The 17,774-nt window shown below is 38.1% G+C and overlaps 1 protein-coding gene across 8 annotated transcripts in view; it reads left to right on the top strand.

The window, feature by feature from the left end:
* Positions 1–17,774, top strand: part of Cast (calpastatin) — a 102,567-nt gene that overhangs the window by 28,113 nt on the left and 56,680 nt on the right. For 5 of the 8 annotated variants that reach the window (XM_048424661.3, XM_048424639.3, XM_048424670.3 and 2 more), the window contains exon 3: positions 513–584. In XM_048424661.3, coding sequence (XP_048280618.3) covers positions 513–584 — 72 coding nt within the window. Of the gene's footprint in view, positions 1–512; positions 585–8,279; positions 8,425–17,774 lie in introns of those variants that run through there. The other 3 variants (XM_048424702.3, XM_048424694.3, XM_048424686.3) reach the window with 1 other exon arrangement.

The following is a 17,774-nucleotide window of genomic DNA, read 5'->3' as shown; positions in this document are numbered from 1 at the left end:
TCAGTATGTGTTTGACATATCATATGTTCTCAATATACCTAAGTACTATGTGTACTGTTTTCAGTTTCTTGATGTTATTGTAGTTTACCTTTTTAAAGAAAAGTTCTTGCTTTTATTTCTCTAAGACAACATTTTCTAAGTATAATTATGTCTTTAAGATCTATTACTAAATCACCCTCTATAGAGGTTATGTGACTCATTACGCATGCTCTGTCAAACCATAAAAAAGGAGGTAGCCACTATACAGGAAGTGAAATTTTTGGAAGGACTCCATGGTTCAATATGGTGACTGCTCAGGTTAGGACTTTTGTGAAACTTGCTTATCTTTGTATTACTTATATATCCTTCAGGCAACAATGGAAAAGTTACAAACTTTCATTTATTGTGTGTGTGTGTGTGTGTGTTTAGCATATTAATCTGACAACTGTTTAATAAGGTGTTTTAATGGTATGATCATTTGCACACTGTTCAGGTGTTCTCTCAAACTGAAATTAATATTTTCTGTTTCCAAGAAAAAAGCAGCCAGTTTGGGGAGCAGTCAGCCATCCAGAGCCCATGCTGGTGGATCTGCCACAGCCACCAAGGTAGGTCATTTCTGAATCCAAGAAAACCTTTGTTCTTCTTTACTCTACAAGAAAGGCATCAGTCAGTGAGGCTCAGAGGAAAAGTAACCAGCCCACATACACCCCAGGACCCCAGTCTTTAGTATCATCCTTTCTCCGGCAAGGCTACACTTCCTAAAACTCTGTAAACATCATTACCAATTGGTGAGCTAGGATCAAGTACTGCAGCCCACAGGAGGTATTTATCACACAGCCACATAGGTGCTTGCTTGTTTTGATATCTGACTGAAAGAGCATAACATGAAAAATTATTAGATATCATGATTTCTAGAGTGTTAGAAGAGAGAATGTAGCTCCTTTTAAAAAATTATTTATTTGTGTGTTAGTTCCTATGTGAACTTTTGTGCACCATACAGGTGCAGGTACTCTCTGAGCCAAGATGTGTTGGAAGCCTTAGATGTTGGAATTAGCTCAGAATCAGCAGTTCTGAGCTGACATGAGTGGAAAATGAATCCAGGTCCTCTTGAAGTGCTCTTACCTACTGGGCCATCTCTCCTGTCCTGGACGTAGCTACTTCAAATGGTTTGAATGATTTAAAATCCAGTAAAACCATTTATGATGTGTTCAATAGGTATTATTATAATAAATAACTGTAGATAGTCTTAGGCTTTTTCATATACTGTGAACAGACTATTGTTCTGTTCTCCTGCTTCTTCAGAAAATGAATCAAATATCTCTCATAGTCATTTATCACATCAGTGTTGTGTAAACTCCCTCAGAACTTTATATTATTTATTCTTCTATTCCTTAGGAAACGATAGTTCAGAGAGGTTAGGTAAACTTGATGAGCTCCCCTCATGAATAAGATAGAGGTTTGGTTGACCTAGGTTTCCTGAATGACCCTTCGCAATGAGAGGTTCTATGAAATCTGAGTATTTTATTGTAATATTAAAACCTTCAAGCTTTGCAACTTATGACAGAATCACTGAAACGTCATTTTTCAAGTCAAAAAAATAAAAGAAAAATTTCTGTTGATCCTAGTGCAACTCTGTGCTGTGGTCAGTGATGTACAAGATTATCTGAAACCTTATGCTATTTCAGAGTTCTTTACACAATATTTTATTTAAACACCTTTTCTTTAAAACTAATGATTATCCTATGAAGTCTGTTGATTTTTAAATTTATGCCATTTTTTATGAATGGTTGATGTTTTAATATGTCCAAAATCATCAAGGTACTCCATCTAACAGTCAGTAAAAAAACTAATGTTGAGCCTGTAAAATCAAGCTAGCGCCAGTACCACCCAAATTTAAGGTCTTGAGTTTATCTTATAGACCTTTTCAAATCTCTCCTCTACCAGCCAGTAAAAATGATTAGAACATTGTAAGACAATGACTCTTAAATAAAAGAGTCTTTACTGTTTTAGAGCTGCCTTATTTTAGCCTTTTGCTGATGCTGGGAACCCACAACACGGATACTCACTCAAGAGGTACTGCTTCCATGATCTAACAGGCTGAAGTTTGGATTTCCTCTTTACCATGTATTTTCTTGTTTAAATAACTGAGCTCAGCAGCAGGTGAATATGATCTTTGCTGTAATGGCTGCTGCAAAGCTGAAAATGAGATAAAATGTATGAAGCACAGCACCCTGGGCTGGACAGCTGCCAACTGAGAAACCTGCTCACTGTGGTTCCTCTGGTCAATCCTCATTATTTGTTGTTAAGGTACTGAAGAAGATTTTCCAAGTCTTAATTTTATGTTATTGGGGCCTATATTTAATGCCTTACATCTAATTTATGCCTTTAAAATATGATGTAATTTATAAGGAAATCCATGTGCACAGTGGTATTTAGTGAAGTCATTTGTAGGTTCCAGAATTATTAGTTCAGTACTAGTGATTGAAAAACAATCCCTAGTTTCTTTCTAGCACAGATATGTGACCTGAGAGGCCTTTTCCATCATTTTTTTCTTTCACACAGAAAGCTACCATCCCACCTTTGTGAGGTTAGGTGATCAGTAAACCTGTTCTCTTTTTAGAAACAGAGAGACATGGCAGAGGTGGAAACTGGAGGCATTTTGACCACCTCTTTTTTGTTAAAGGCAAACTTGAAAGATCTTTCCTTGGCTTTTATAAACTGCCCTTTCTACCCTTTAATCCCAGGTCTCACCTTGCTCTTCCTTGGTGCCTTTCTGAGTCACTTTCTTTCACTAGTTTCTTGAATACTAGATTATGCAGGGTTTAATTCTAACTCTTTTGTCTTCTTAGTTCTTAGGAGACTTTAGGCTGCATTAATTACCTTTCTTTTGTGATCAAATAGGACAACTAAGGAACTCACAGAAGGGGGAATTTATTTGGACTGGCAATTGCAGAGGGCTGAGAGGAATGGTAAAGAGGTGCAAACATTCCGCAGGAAGCTGAGAGGACACATTTCCAACATCAAGCACTAAGCTAAAAGAGTGACCTAGACCTGGTGTGAGGCTTTAAACTTTCAATGTCTGCCATGAGGGCAGCACTTCCTCCAGCAGGATGCACCACCCAAACCTTTCTAAACAGTACAAGCAACTGGTGACAAAGTGTGCAAGTACTGCAGCCTAGGGAAGACACCGTTCAAACTGCCACATAGGCATTTGCTTGTTTCCTTCGATACCATATTGAAAGGGCTGTAACTCAGTAATAGCATCTCAGGCAGCAATAAGAAAAGCAGGGGTTATTAGTGTGGAATACGTGAAGCCTTTTACTGCAGAATTGCCATAATTACATAAGAAAGCAAATATTATCCTGAAACAGAGAAGTCATGACCAAATGGCAGATACAGCAGGCTGTTAAGTTTAATCCTAGTTTTCTTCATTATGGACACATTCATTATGACAGTTAAAATAACTAATAATTGTATACTTGTTGAAAACTATTAAGTCAGAAACAAATATGTATTTGATTTTATGCTAGTGATGTGTTTATAGAATGTTTCTGCCCATTCCTAAACAAAATTTGTACTAACAAAGTTAATGATTATCTTCATAAGCAATATCCTGTCTGCCATGTAATTATAGACTTAAAAGATCTAAAATTATGATATAATTTAGAGATATCTAACTCAAAATTGTTACTGAGTGTTGAGCACCTAAAATTCAGTTTTAAATAAATTAATAATGAACACTGATGAAATTGTCAACTTTATATAGTCTCTGATTAAAGTCAATATAACAATAATTGTGAAGCACAATTTGTCATTTGGTTTTATTACTGGAAGAGTCCTAACAACTATTTTGATCATCAAAATAGCTTGCATGGATGTCTCAGTAGAAGAGTACGCTATCAGGATATAGTTTTCAGAGTTATTTCTGATTAGAACCCACCCTGACTACTAGTTTAGGATAGAAAGGAATTTCTTCAGAGACAGTAAATAGTTCATAGATAACTCATAAAAATCCAGCAGAAGGAGACTCAAACTTTGCTCCTGTAATACTGTACAACAGCGCATAGATCTTTTCTGACTAAATCCTGCTACAATGACAGTCCAGCATTTAGCTCCATTAGGGCTGGTAGCAGAGACTGTTGCTGTCAAGCCCATTCTGTAGAATTGCTGTTCTTATGGTTAGACGCCTCCTCATATTCTTCACCTCCAAGTGAAGAACTTCTTAGCAACAACAAAAGAGTTTATTTTTATTTTTGTGAATATGTATGTGTGTATGGTTATACGCCACATCAGTAGGTGCTCTCAGAGACCAGAGGGACGTGTTGAATTCCTGGGCCTGCTATTTTAGGCAATGGTAAACTGCCTGAAATGGGAACTAGAAGCTGAACTCAGGTGTCTGGGAAGAAAAGCAAACCGCAGTCCTCTCTCTGAATTCTCCAAGTATAGAACATTTGACGAGCCAATGTAACTAACAGGGTTCAATCTTTCTTCAAGAGAATATGGACATAAAACTTTTCTACATTCTAGTTTGGGGAGATACACACTGTTGAAATGGAAAATTAGCAATATGCTAAAGATTTTTCAATGTGCCATCAGCTGTCAAGTGGCAAGTCTTCACTAAAGATCGAAAGACAGGAAAACTTTCTAATTGAACAGGAAGTTCAGTTAGGTCACTGATGGTTTGTTCCTCGGCAACAGAACAGAATAAACAGAAAGAAGTCACAAGCAACATTTTTATTTTATTTTTTTTCAGTCTGGAAGGGAGAAGATCAAGAAAAGCAAAGCAGCCTTCAGGGAGATGCTCTGCCTATCTTAACTTTGGTACTACAGATATCTAAAGCTCTTGCTTTTCTTCCTTCTCCATAGTCAGTGCCAGGAGCTGGACTAATTCTGATGTTCAAATCCCCTGGGTACCCTGAATCATGTGGTTTGTGAGATGACTTTGATAGTAGGAATAATTTTATTTTAATATTTAATATTCTGTAATGTACTATGAAGTGGCACTTTAACCTCATAATCATATCAATACTGTTGCTTAAGGCAAGGCTAAGTTCTTGAATTTAAAGAAAAATCTATTCTAAAATTGATAATCATAAAATAATTGCAGCAAATTTTAAATTATTTTCTAAGTAACGTATAAGTGACCAACATGGCAATACATTCCTGTTGGTAACCTTCATGTTATTTTTATATATAATTGAATCTTTGGAAGTTATTAAAATGAGATTTCTGATTAAGGAAGTCTGGGGTGAGGCTGATACTCTGCTTTTCTCACAAGCTCCCAGCTGTTTGACTACTCTGTCTTTAGATTACCTATGTATCAGTGGAGAATTTGGCCAAAATGAACATGTTCAGCTTTGAAGTTAAAGAATCAATTCCCAGTGTGGAACAAGATGTAGTATTTTAAGTGTTGACTAGGCACAGCCAGGTGATGAAAACATCATATGATCTGAAAACCATAACCCTCAAAGAACATGACAAGCACAGCAATGGTTGGCCATAGAGGCAGAAAGAATGTCCTTGCTCATTTCCAAGTCTGGGAGCCCCTTTCTCCCTGGCTAACTTTACTGGATAGTTTCCTTCCAGCCCTGTGGTTACTCTTCTGACTCATCCTGCACGCAGAAACCTTCCCCTCCACCCACTTTTCATTGAAGTCACAGCTGCCTAATGCTGGAAGCTAAGAGCCAGGACTCATGCCTACTAGAGTAAGTCCAACCAAGTCAGGAGGAATATCATTCAGTAAAAACTAGGAGAATTGAAATACCTTACTTCTCCCAAAGAAAGGACAATTCTCACAATCAACAGGAAGTGAAATTTAAGTTATATTTTCATTAAGATGAATTCTAACAAGATATTTTGGGGGATTATAAAATATCACAGGCTCTATTTGATAGAAGTAAAAGAAAACTGAAAACAAGTCCACTGTGCTGGACAGCCTGAGTGGGAGGCAGAGAGTGGCACCTGCCCCGACTGGAAGTGGGCTGTGGAGAACATAACAGTTAAAGGGAGAGCTTTGCTCTTCCGGTGATCCCCAGTTATCACCTCTGTGTTGGCTGAATACAGCACTGGATCTGTGCTTGGCTGTCTGTTGTCATCTCAGCTGGGTCTGAGGCCTCCACTCCTCAAACACCTGTCACCATCATTTTCCCCACTCTAATCCCAAGCCCAAGGGCAAGGGTGGTCATCCTAGTAAGTTTGTGACTTTAGTAAAATTTAGATATGGTAACTAACTGCATCAGTCACTTTTTAACTTGGTTTTCTTCTCAAAGAGTTGTGCCTTAATTAACTAATTTATTTATCTACCTAGAATAGCAGTATTGATTTCTGAATTCACATATTTTATTCACTGGTTTCAAAACAGTTTTTGATGGTTTCAAATGTGAAATTGTATAATATTCAATGATTTAGTACAATTAAGATTCTGTTAGACTGTTCTTTTTTAATTTTCTTCCTTCCTTCCTTCCTTCCTTCCTTCCTTCCTTTCTTTTTTATTGTTACTTAAAAAATACCAAACCAAATTCTGACTCCCTCCTCTCCTCCCAGTCCCCTCCCTCTCCCTCCACAGACCCTCACCCCACTTCTCCAACCCCAAGGGAGTGCCATGCACCCCACCCTGTGCCCCAAGGCCCTCCCCTACTATATCTAGGTTGAGCAAGGTTTACATCCAAAGAGAATAGGATCCCATGAAGCCGATATATGCATAGAGACACATCCCAGTGTCACTATCAGTGGCCCCTCAGTCTGCCCCAGCTGTCAACCCCCTTCAGAGGGGCTTAGTTGTTCCTGTGCTTATTCACTCCCAGTCCAGTTGGAGATGGTGAGCTCCCATTAGCTCAAGAAAACTGTCTCAGTGGATGACCCCCTCATGGTCTTGAATTCCTTGCTCATACTCTCACTCCTTCCACTCTTCAACTGGATCTTGGGAGCTCAGTCCAGTGCTCCAATGTGGGTCATTGCCTCTGTTCCCATCTGTTGTTGGACAAAGGTTCTATGGTGATATTTAAGATAATCATCCGTCTGACTACAGGGTAAGGTCAGTTCAGACATCCTCTCCTCTGTTGCTTAGGGTCTTGGCTGGAGTAATCCCTGTGGGTTCTTAGGCATTTGGGGCTCTAGTCAGGTTTCTTGCTAACTTCATAATGGCTCCCTCAATCAAGATATCTCTTCCCTTGCCCTCATATCCGTCCTTCCTCCATTTCGACTACCCCATTCTCCTAAGTTCTCCTCAACCCCCTTCTCCCCTTCCTTCTACCTCCTGCCCCCCACTCCCAAATTTTTGTCTGATTCTAATTTCCAAGTGGGTCTATATATGTTTTTCTTTGGGTTTACCTTATTACTTAGTTTCTCTAGGATCCTGAGCTATAGGCTCGTTGCCCTTTGTTTATAGCTAGTATCCACTTATGAGTGAGTACATACCGTATTTGTTTTTCTGGGTCTGAGTTACCTCACTCAGGATAATGTTTTCTAATTCCATCCATTTGCATGCAAAATTCAAGATGTCATTGTTTACTGCTGAGTAAAACTCTAATGTGCAGATGTGCCACACTTTCTTTATACATTCTTCAGTTGAGGGGCACCTAGGTTGTTTCCAGGATCTGGCGATTACAAACAATGCTGCTATGAACATAGCTGAACAAATGCTCTTGTAGTATGATAGGGCATCTCTTGGGTATATTCCCAAGAGTGGTATTGCTGGATCCTGAGGTAGGTTGATTCCCAGTTTTCTGAGAAACAGCCACACTGATTTCCAAAGTGGTTGTACAAGTTTGTATTCCCACCAGCAATGGATGAGTGTTCCACTTGCTCCACATCCTCTCCAGCATAAACTATCATTAGTGTTTTTGATCTTAGCCATTCTGACCAGTGTAAGATGGTATCTCAAAGTTGTTTTGATTTGCATTTCCCTGATAGCTAAGGAAGAAAAACATGTCCTTAAACATCTTTTGGCCATTTGAAATTCTTCTGTTGAGAATTTTCTGTTTAGTTCAGTACTGTAGTTTTACAGGTGTTTGGAATCTGGGATTACCACTGCTACCTTTTATTAGCTTCATTACTTCAAAGGGCTATTTAGGGAGTGTCGTGACGAAGGATGTCAACCCTTGCTGCTCATTTTGTTAGTCTAAAAGTGACATCAAAAAGAAGACCTGCCGTCCCGTGCCGCGTACAGTACATAGGGCACATAGGGCATGTGGCCTGCATCACACATTGTGGGCTTAGTTAACTAGCCTGGGAATGCCAAGAGCCACCACTAGAGAGCACCAGGCAGGTTCAGTGCGGGCGTCCTGAGGAGGAGGGCAAAAGCACCGGCAGGCCCGGCCCCGCCCTGTGAGTCACTCTGAGGGTTCAGTTTACGCTCGGAACTGAAAGGCGGAGGTTGAGTTTCTACCGGAATGCAGTCATCCCCTAAACCAAGCTGAGGTCTCCAGCCCCGGCATCACGCTCTGAGTGAGTACTGATTTGGGTCGCTTTGCTCCAAAACCGCCTCTGCCTTTCGCGGGCTCTAAGCGTGTCTGGGCCAGGATCCTGCCTCTGACTCCCGGCCGGGGACTTGGTCTCTTTCTGTTGTCATGACTGAAGCTAGCATTTCTCCCCGATAGGCTCTAACTCTGAAGGACTTTGTTCCCCACCCTTCCTGTCTGAAACACTCTTACTGGCCTTATAACTGGGAAGTTATCTGCGGACAGGACAAGAAGGATTACAAAACAGGGGTTTGTGCCCCTTGGACCGCATGTTGAAAGAGTAACAGCAGCAGCTACCTAATGATTTGGCTTGACACTTATTGGTCTCCAGCATCAGATGCCCCCAACCCGACCCTGGATGCCTGTGCCCATCCCCACCCTAAGCCCCCCAGTCTATCTGTTTCAGAGAATGAGCTTACTGTGTGTGACCTTTCAGTGTACCTGACACATACTGGGTGTGGTGGGGCAAGTGTTGTAACACGTTTGAGCTCTGTTTCCCTGAACATAAACCAAGACTGTGGAAGGATAAAGTCACTGAAGAAAGCTTCACATCTATCAGGAACACAGTGTCTTCCCAGAGATTTCAGGATGTCTTCCGAAGTACTAGGGCTCCACATTCTCCACTTGTTTACTCTCGGAGAAGCAAGTTCATTACTCCCATTGTGCATGCACCTTGAAAAAACAAGAGAGAGTTTATGCAGCTTCCCACATTCAGTAGAACTGGGAGCCAGAAGTTTAAGAACCCACCTCCCCATCAGTGAGACACGGGTGCTTATTCAGAAGCTTTCTGCTTGTCTATTTTTTTTTCCTAGAGGGATTTTTTTTTTTCTAGAGCAGCTCAACAAGGAGTGGCATGTACTGCTCAAAGACAAAATGTGTGTTTTCTTACCAAGAGCTAATAGCTTGCTTGTGGGAATGAATTTAATTTTCAATATCTGGAAGGAGTGTTAAGTTTCATGGGGATGTGGTAAGGGGTTACACTTGACTCTAAGATGCTTAAAGGGCTGAAATGAGCTGACAAAGTTTAGCAATTTCATATCAAACTAGAAAACTCACATTGGAGACTAATGGAGAAGGAGAGGAGATGGCCATTGGAGTGAAAGACTAAACAAGGAAAGTGTGTGTGTATGTGTGTGTGTGTGTGTGTGTGTGTGTGCACGCACGCATTTGTGCACACACGCACTTTAATTTCTTCTGTGTCTGTTACAAACTTGTGCTTTACACACTGTGGGATGGTGTTTATGAAGCAGTCATTCTGAAATGAATGCTGTCTTTGTTGCAGTTCTGTTGTTTTGAGAGAGGATTCCCAGTGCATGAAAGGAGATGATTACATATAATTAGTCTTCAGCTAACTTCAGTTAGGCTAGAGACAGTTCTTCTAGTATCTGGTAGAATTGGATAAGAATACATAGACCCCACAATGAAAGTATAAGAAGTATAGTATAAAACAATAATTTAGAAGAATGAAACCAAACAAAACCCAACAAAAATGGTGTAATTATTTTGAACTAGTTTCTTAAAATTGGTAAGGTATTAATTTTCCTATTGATGATTTGCAACAAAGGTTGTATCTTTAAGTCCTTATATCTTAGGTAAAAGTGCTTCCCTTCCACAAATATGAGCTGTCTGATGAATCTAGGCTTGTATTCTTGTGCACACAGATGTCTTTGCATCTTCCCCCTATAAAACATCTTACAGGTTCCTCATTTTGGAGATGATGTGAATCCGAAATAAATGTATTAGCATCCTTATGTTTGGACTGAGAGCAACATATTTTTCCAGAATGCTGCATTAATAATAGGACTTCTGGGAAAGTACACTTATTCTTCATAAACAATTATATGTTCCTCCGTTGATCACTTGAAGAAAGCACATCAGTTACCCATTGCTTTTCAACAGACAACTTTTGGCACTTTGTGTGACAGTTCCGAGTTATTCTGTTACCTTGATATTTTAAGGATAATTTACAACATCTAGAACTTCATGGCTTCTGAGTATGTCTATTTATTTGAACACTAGGTATTTGCTAGTAGCAAAGAGGCATTGTTTAGTTCATACATAGTAGTGTTCTGTTGTCTACACTTAACTGTAATAAGTTACTTAAAAGTGACTGAAATAGGCCCATGAAAATAGGCTAGCATAGTTTGTATTGAAACAATATTAATACTCATGAATAGATTTTCTGAAAAATACTATGTTCTGAACTACACTGAGTATTGATATGACAGTGATGATATAAATATAAAATATGTTTATGGAATCCATAGTAAAGATTAGAAAAGTAATATCCACCCCTATTTATTATTTCCTCTGATATATTCAACAGCTATCTACAAAATACTTTCTAAACATTGAGTCTTAATACATGAAAGATTATTACATAATCTAGTCTCATTTGGTTGCAGTGACCTTAGTTTTCAGAATTTCAGGTTTCCTATCCTGTGAGCATGCCAAAGGCACAACCTCATCTTTGAACTGCCACATCATCTACCGTAGTGTCTTCCACAAAGCACTCACTCAATCAATATCCCTTTAATGGGTTGCAAACATACATTAGTTTTATTTTAATATGAATAGAACCCCGGGATGCTCTTACATTAATACCTGTTCCTTACTTCTATTTTTATACAATATACTCTTAAATATTTGTTAAATAATGAACATGTTAAGTTTCAAAAAGTATTTGCAACTTATAGAGTATTATAATGAATGTCATTTTATATTTCTTTCTAGCACCAAGCAAGTCTTTTTGTTAATGCAACAGTGTCCAGAGACTCTGTCATATTAGAATAAAACTAATCTGGCTGATCCTAAAACCCTCCTTTGAGATGCCCTTGGCTGTTCTCCCCTGGTTGTGGACTGGGTTTCCATTCATTGTCATGTGTGCCAGTAATTTATATTTTGTCCTGGGGTTTTCCACAGCTGAGCTGGAACCCTCTTAGCAGCAGCTAAAACCAGCTTTGAGAGTGCTTTCTCCAGCTGTTCATCTTGGTTTGCATGTGTTTGTGTCTTTATTTTTCTTGACAAGTATGCCAACGTATAAAAAAAGGAGAGGCAAGCTTATGGGCATCTAGAATCACCCTCTCTGGAATCCCATTCTTTTCCTATCTCTGATGATGCATTTCTTTCAGTTTAGTTTCTGATCTCATATTTGGCATCCAGAATCTGGAGGATGCTGCCTTTAGCTAGATAGGAAGAACACCATACAGTTTTACGTATTTAGAAAATGATTTTCTTGTCTCTTTCCATACAAATGGTTCACATACATTCATTCCAAAGTTTTTAATATTTAGAGTTGATAGTAGTTATATGTTTTATTACCAGTCCCTTTGAATACTCCTTAAGATTTGAATTTCTTTTAAATTGTATGTATATTTATGTGTGGACAGGTGAATTTGAGTATAGGTGCCCATAGAGACCATTGGCATCGGATCACAGATGAATTTACAGATGACTGTATGCTGCCATATCTAGGACTACACCTGAACTCTGGTCTTCTCCGAGAGAACAGTACATACTCTTAGTCAGTGAGTGATCTCTCCAGCCCCTGCAATACTCTTAAAATAATAGCAATTAAAAATATAACTTTGAGCCCCCATGTGGTGGTGTAAGCCTTTAATCCAAGTGCTTGGGAGACAGAGGCAGGCAGATTACTGTGAGTTCAAGGCTGGACTGGTCTACATATGAGTTTTAGAACAACTCAAGCTATAGTGACCCTGTTTTTAAAAAATAAAACAAAAATGAAATAAATTGTGTGAGTGATGCTTGTCAGAGTTCAGAAGTCTAACAGTCTATTAAAGAAACGTCTATGTTCTACCAACAGACACTCTTAAGCCACAGCTAGGAGGACTGTTGCAGATTCAAGGCTAGCCTAATTTACATGCAAGTTCTAAGCCAGCCAAGACTGCATAGTGAGAATCAGTCTTTTAAAAGAAAATCCGTATTTAGGTTTATTTTGGAAGAGAGCAGATGTTTGTATGTTAGTAAAGGATTCATATTTGCTATTATTGAGTTTATTGAGTTAATTTCATATAATTTGTTTTTGTTCTGTGGGCTCCATGGTCAGTGCATATTTGTTATGAATCACATGTGAGGTGAATGGTGAAAGGCACATTGGTAAGAGGCTTTCTGGTGGATATCAAAAGAGTGATAAATGTAGCTATGTCTAACAATGGTCTCCTTCGACACAGTGTTCTGTGCTTTCACCATTGGGATCTCCTATGAGAAGAGTAGGCCTTCAAACAGAGAATAAGGGTCACAAGGCTGATGCTAGGTTAACCATGGCACTTATGCTCTCCCAGTCTTATGTTGGGGGATGTCATGCAACTTCTGTAACTGACTGAGGCAGTGCTTTATGAAGTATGGACTGGGGTGTTTCTGTACTGAAGTTCCACAGGAGAAATGTTAAATTTTCTCTTGAGAAATTTCTCAAGGCCTCTCTCTGCCCACCTAACAAGGTTCACTGAAGAATCTAAGTCTCTAGATAAGTTTTCTAACATTTATCAAAAGTTTGATGACCTCTGCTCTGAATAGTGAATGAGACTATAAAGATCCTCTCTGTTAGTGGCCTTCTGGCCTTCCCAACACATCAAAACATCAGAATTATAAACAGCTTCAAAGACTAGCCATCATTAGTCACATAACATCATTTTTTGAGGTGTACTTTTTATAAGACACAGTTTCAAAGATATATTGATCTCAGAGGTCTAGGCCTACAACAAGAAACTAAAACTCATGACCATAATTTAAACTGTTCACAATTGTGACTTTTCTTTAATATTCTCCATCTCTTTTCCTCTGCTGCAGTTAGATTAATATCTGCAACTGCCTCATCCACTCGCTTATGTCCCTGTTCAGTTATTCATAATTCATATTTTATCTATGAATGACATGACATTTTCATTCCTTTGTCTCTGAACTTTAAAACATTTCAAGTCCACTTCAGATTACCTTGTTGTATTCAGCCCTTGAAGATCCTTTCCCCAGTGTATGCAATTGTTGACTTTCACTAACATTGTGTTCTTTCCCGATGGCATTTGAAACAAACTCAGAAGAGTTTCAGGGGAGAGTGTTTCCGTCTGTCCCTTTGTGTTGTAGACTTGTTTCACCAGATATTCATAAAACACCCTAGCTGGCATCATTTAGGTCTTATGTGTGTGGCTGCTTGTGCTTGGAATGTTTTGCCACATAGAGAGAGTGATTTGATTTCTGAATGCTTAATGGCGTAGCTGTGGCTTTCCTCTTCCTCATTGTGTGTTTTTAAAGTCTTGGTTACATCTAGAGAAAAAGTCCATTTGCTGTTGCCCAGGGCAGAGATGTTGGGCTGGTGTCGCTTAATATGTGTTGTGGATAGTGTATTCCTTGTATTTTCCAGCTTTATGCCAATAGCTGCACAAAGCCTGCAGCCAAGATTCCTATCATCTTGATATACTGGGAACCCAGTATTGGGTCTGTTTCTAATATCACTGTGAGCTGATTATCTTCCTGTGTGCTCAGGGGAGATCTCCAACAACTACTAGTCTAAATGATTCACATAACTGTCATTTGTTCTCAACATTTGTGTATTCATAAGGTATATTAAGACATATATCTAATTCTAATACAATATTATCTATGTAAATATATAAAGTCATATTTATAAATAAAGTTCCAAAGTTCCAGAGAGTGTAATGTGTATCACAAAGGTAGCAAGATTTGATTTGATTCTGATTATGACTAGTGACTGATCTTACAAAGTCCTATACTCTATGTTATGTGCATAACTAAGCAGAATTTGTATCTGAATTCAAGTAAGCATTGGAAATCAATCTCATACTTTCATTGTTGTGTCCATTATGTATTATATATTGTCTGATTTTTAAATAAATATTTATGCCTACTGATTGGAATTAGAAGATCTGGTGGTTAGTTTTGTGTCAACTTGATGCAAACGAAAGTCATTTGAAAGGCAGGAACCTCAGTTGAGAAAATGCCCCCATATGATAGGCAAACGTTTGGGGCATTTTAAAGTTAGTTATTAATGGGAGAGGGCTGAGCTCGTTGTCGATGATACCATCACTGGCTGGTAGTCCTGGGTTCTATAAGAAAACAGAATGAACAAGGAATGAGGAGCAAGCCAGTAAATGGTATTCCATGGACTCCGCTTCAGTTCTTGTCTCCAGCTTCATGCTTTGCCTGAGTTCCTGTTTTGGCCTCCCTCAATGGACTATGACTTTGAATATGTAAGATAAATAAATCCATTTCTTCCTAAGTTGGTTTTGGTCATGGTATTTCATCATGCCAATACTAACCCTAGGATAGAATATACTAGCTTAGTTCAGCTTATTTAGATCCTTTACATATGCACCATAAAAGAAGTGTTAGCCATCTTTGAATATAGAAAAATATCATTAGTTAAGGGTAGAATATATTAATAGTAATATTAATACTATTATATAATAGAATTAGTAGTAGTATATAACCAAAAATTCCCTTACTATATAGGAAATTACAGGACTTCTGTTCAAACTGAAAGATAAGTATCATTGCCTACATTGTTTAACTCAATTTCAAATGAATAATACGTAAAACATACTCTGTCCCACTACATTTCTGCCTAAAGTGAGGGTGGGGTGAATTAGTTATAAACTGAAAGACATTTATTTGAAATAGGCACAACATAGTTTAGGACTTTCCTGAAGGTCACACAGCAGTTCAAGACCCACAGATACTTTTCTCTCTAATGTCACGATGATTCTTCAATATTTGTGAAGACATACTTAGCTTTCCATCAGTGTAAATTGTGAATTTCCAGGTTTCAGTTTATTTCATTCCTCATTTTAATTTTGGTCTTCTGAAAGTCAACTTGGATAAGAAAACCTTTCTATAATTTCTGCCATTTTAACATTCTTATTAAGAACACAGTTCAAAGTCAGACATTAGGATGCATACCTATAATCCTGGCATTGCAAAGGCAGAGACAGTTTCTTTGAGAAAGGTAAACAAGATACGCATGTAACTTCTTAAAGCAATGGTGACTACACAACTGCCTGCATTGGAGAATAGCTTCACTCAACAGCTAAAGTAAATTCTTACTAAAAACGCTTGGCTTTTTGACTTTTGTGGACTTTCATAAGCTTATAGAATCCCCAGTGACAGGACCTCTAACCAGAGACACATAAGTATAGTCACTCATACTCTGATCTTCCTAGCTTGTGCTAAGGTCATACATCAGCTATTGTCCCAGTTGCTAGGCAACATTTGCATGTTTACTTTGATTACATCAGAGGCCAAGGTTTCATTTATACTCCACTGCCAAGAGCAATTTGAGTTTTGATACTCTATTTTTATCTTAAATATATTCATCATTTTAATATACCTCATAAATGTATGACATTCTCAGCAGAGTTGTCATCATCCACCCCTCCTTCCAGATGATATTCAACTTGCCTCAATCTGGAGTACTAGATATGCTATACTCTGAACTGAGTATCTGCAGGATTTCCCCATATCCAAGTTTTACCTAAGTTATTTTGCTCATCTGGAATGATTACCCCATTCAAGAATTCATCTGCAGTTTTTGTAACCTCCAACTATTTTTAGTTTTGTAAGTGAAGGAGTGGAATTTGTCATAGAAAAATATTCATGGACCTTGTTATCAGGTTTGTGTTCAAACGAAGGTCCTATCACTTCGAAGCTTCACTTTGCTTATTTATTAAATGCTGATAGTGATGTTTACCTCCTAAGTGTTGGTTGAGATACCCTGAAATCAGGTATGAGAAGCATTTGATGTAGTTCATAACAAGGGAAGAGTCTGTAGCTCCTCACCTACCTGTAGGTTATACTGACTAAATATGCAACGAATAGTATCTCCTTCCTCTGTGAAGCCTTCCCTAATCATCCTATGGACACATCTTGAGAAATGCAGACTGCCTGTGCTGACAACCTGCCTCTGCTGACCACCTATGATGTTTAACTCTACAGTAGGTGTTTTCATGATCAGTCTACTGTACTCTGACATATAAAGGACCCACTAGCACACTGTTGTGTTTTCCCTGAGATAGCTCAACTTCATTTATAAATGACCATTTGCTTATTTGTTATAAGATTCATATTTCATTATATTAAACACTATATGTTGTTAATCAGAGCTTCTTAAACTTTTCCACCCATAAATCCTTTTATCACAAGAAATTTTAAATAACAATGGATAGCAGGTATATAAATTAGGAATACAACTTGAACATTTATTGATAATAAATCATAAAAAAATTTTATTTTGAAATAATTATTTACTATATACATAATTTCACCATTAAAGATAAAAGTCAAAATACAGACTGATAAGATTTGCTTATTTATTTTTATATTAAGAATTCAGTCCTGATTGAACACTTGATACTGAAAAACCTACAGCATCTTCAGTGTAGTCTGGAGTTGGTCAATGTTTTGGTTTTATAATATTCAGAGCTGAGAAGGCTATTTCCATAAATACATAGTACAAAATAGCAAAAGGATGTGTAGGACTATTTTAAAAATTACTGAAAACACTCTTTTAATCCCAAGCAAAAATTCACTTAATTGTATTTTTGTGAAACTCAAGTCAACAATTCAAAGAGCAGTTTTTCAAAACCAAACATATTATTATAACACAATTCAAACTAATTTCATACTTACTTGTTAAGGAATGATAAGAAGGAAATGTTGAAAGTCTTTGTTTTCCTCAGTTTAGTCATTATGTGTTTTTAAAATCAGGAATCATATGTACAGCAAAATCTCTGTAATTCATAATGGTAGCCTACAATCTCAGCTGAGGTTCTTCTGGAAGAATTTATTGGCATTGAATGATGTGATCTCATGCACAGTGCACTTTGGCTGTATTGTATGTTCAGAATTAAGGCACAGTAAAGTCCCATCATGTGACATGGATGGGCACTTCGTAAGGAAGAAAGTCTGTTTGTGCTTACGGTTCCAGTGTAATAGGAGTCCCTTTTGGTGGCGTGGCAGCAAGTGACAGGCATGGAAACAGAAGCAGGAAGCTGCAAGATAACATCTTCAACTCCAAGAAGGCCTGAAACTCAGGCAGAGCTGCACCAACGTCCACTCTGGAGGATCCTGCCAAAGATCCTCAGTGGGTCTTTCTGGAGCTATTCATGCCTCACAGCTTGAAGTATGTCCCCAAACCTCCATCTTAATATTCTAGAGCTCATAATTATTCTTATTGAATTTGAATTATTCTTTGGTAATTTCATGTTTAGAAATCTCTTACTCTTGACATTTTTGTAGCCTCTATGTTCATTTAGATGACCCTCACAAGAAATTGCAGTTCTTATTAAAAGCACAGTTTTATTTAATAGT

This window comes from Myodes glareolus, chromosome 15 (assembly GCF_982192425.1).
Source record: "Myodes glareolus chromosome 15, mMyoGla1.1, whole genome shotgun sequence".
NCBI lineage: Eukaryota > Metazoa > Chordata > Mammalia > Rodentia > Cricetidae > Myodes > Myodes glareolus.
This window is presented reverse-complemented; position numbering and strand designations above follow the sequence as displayed.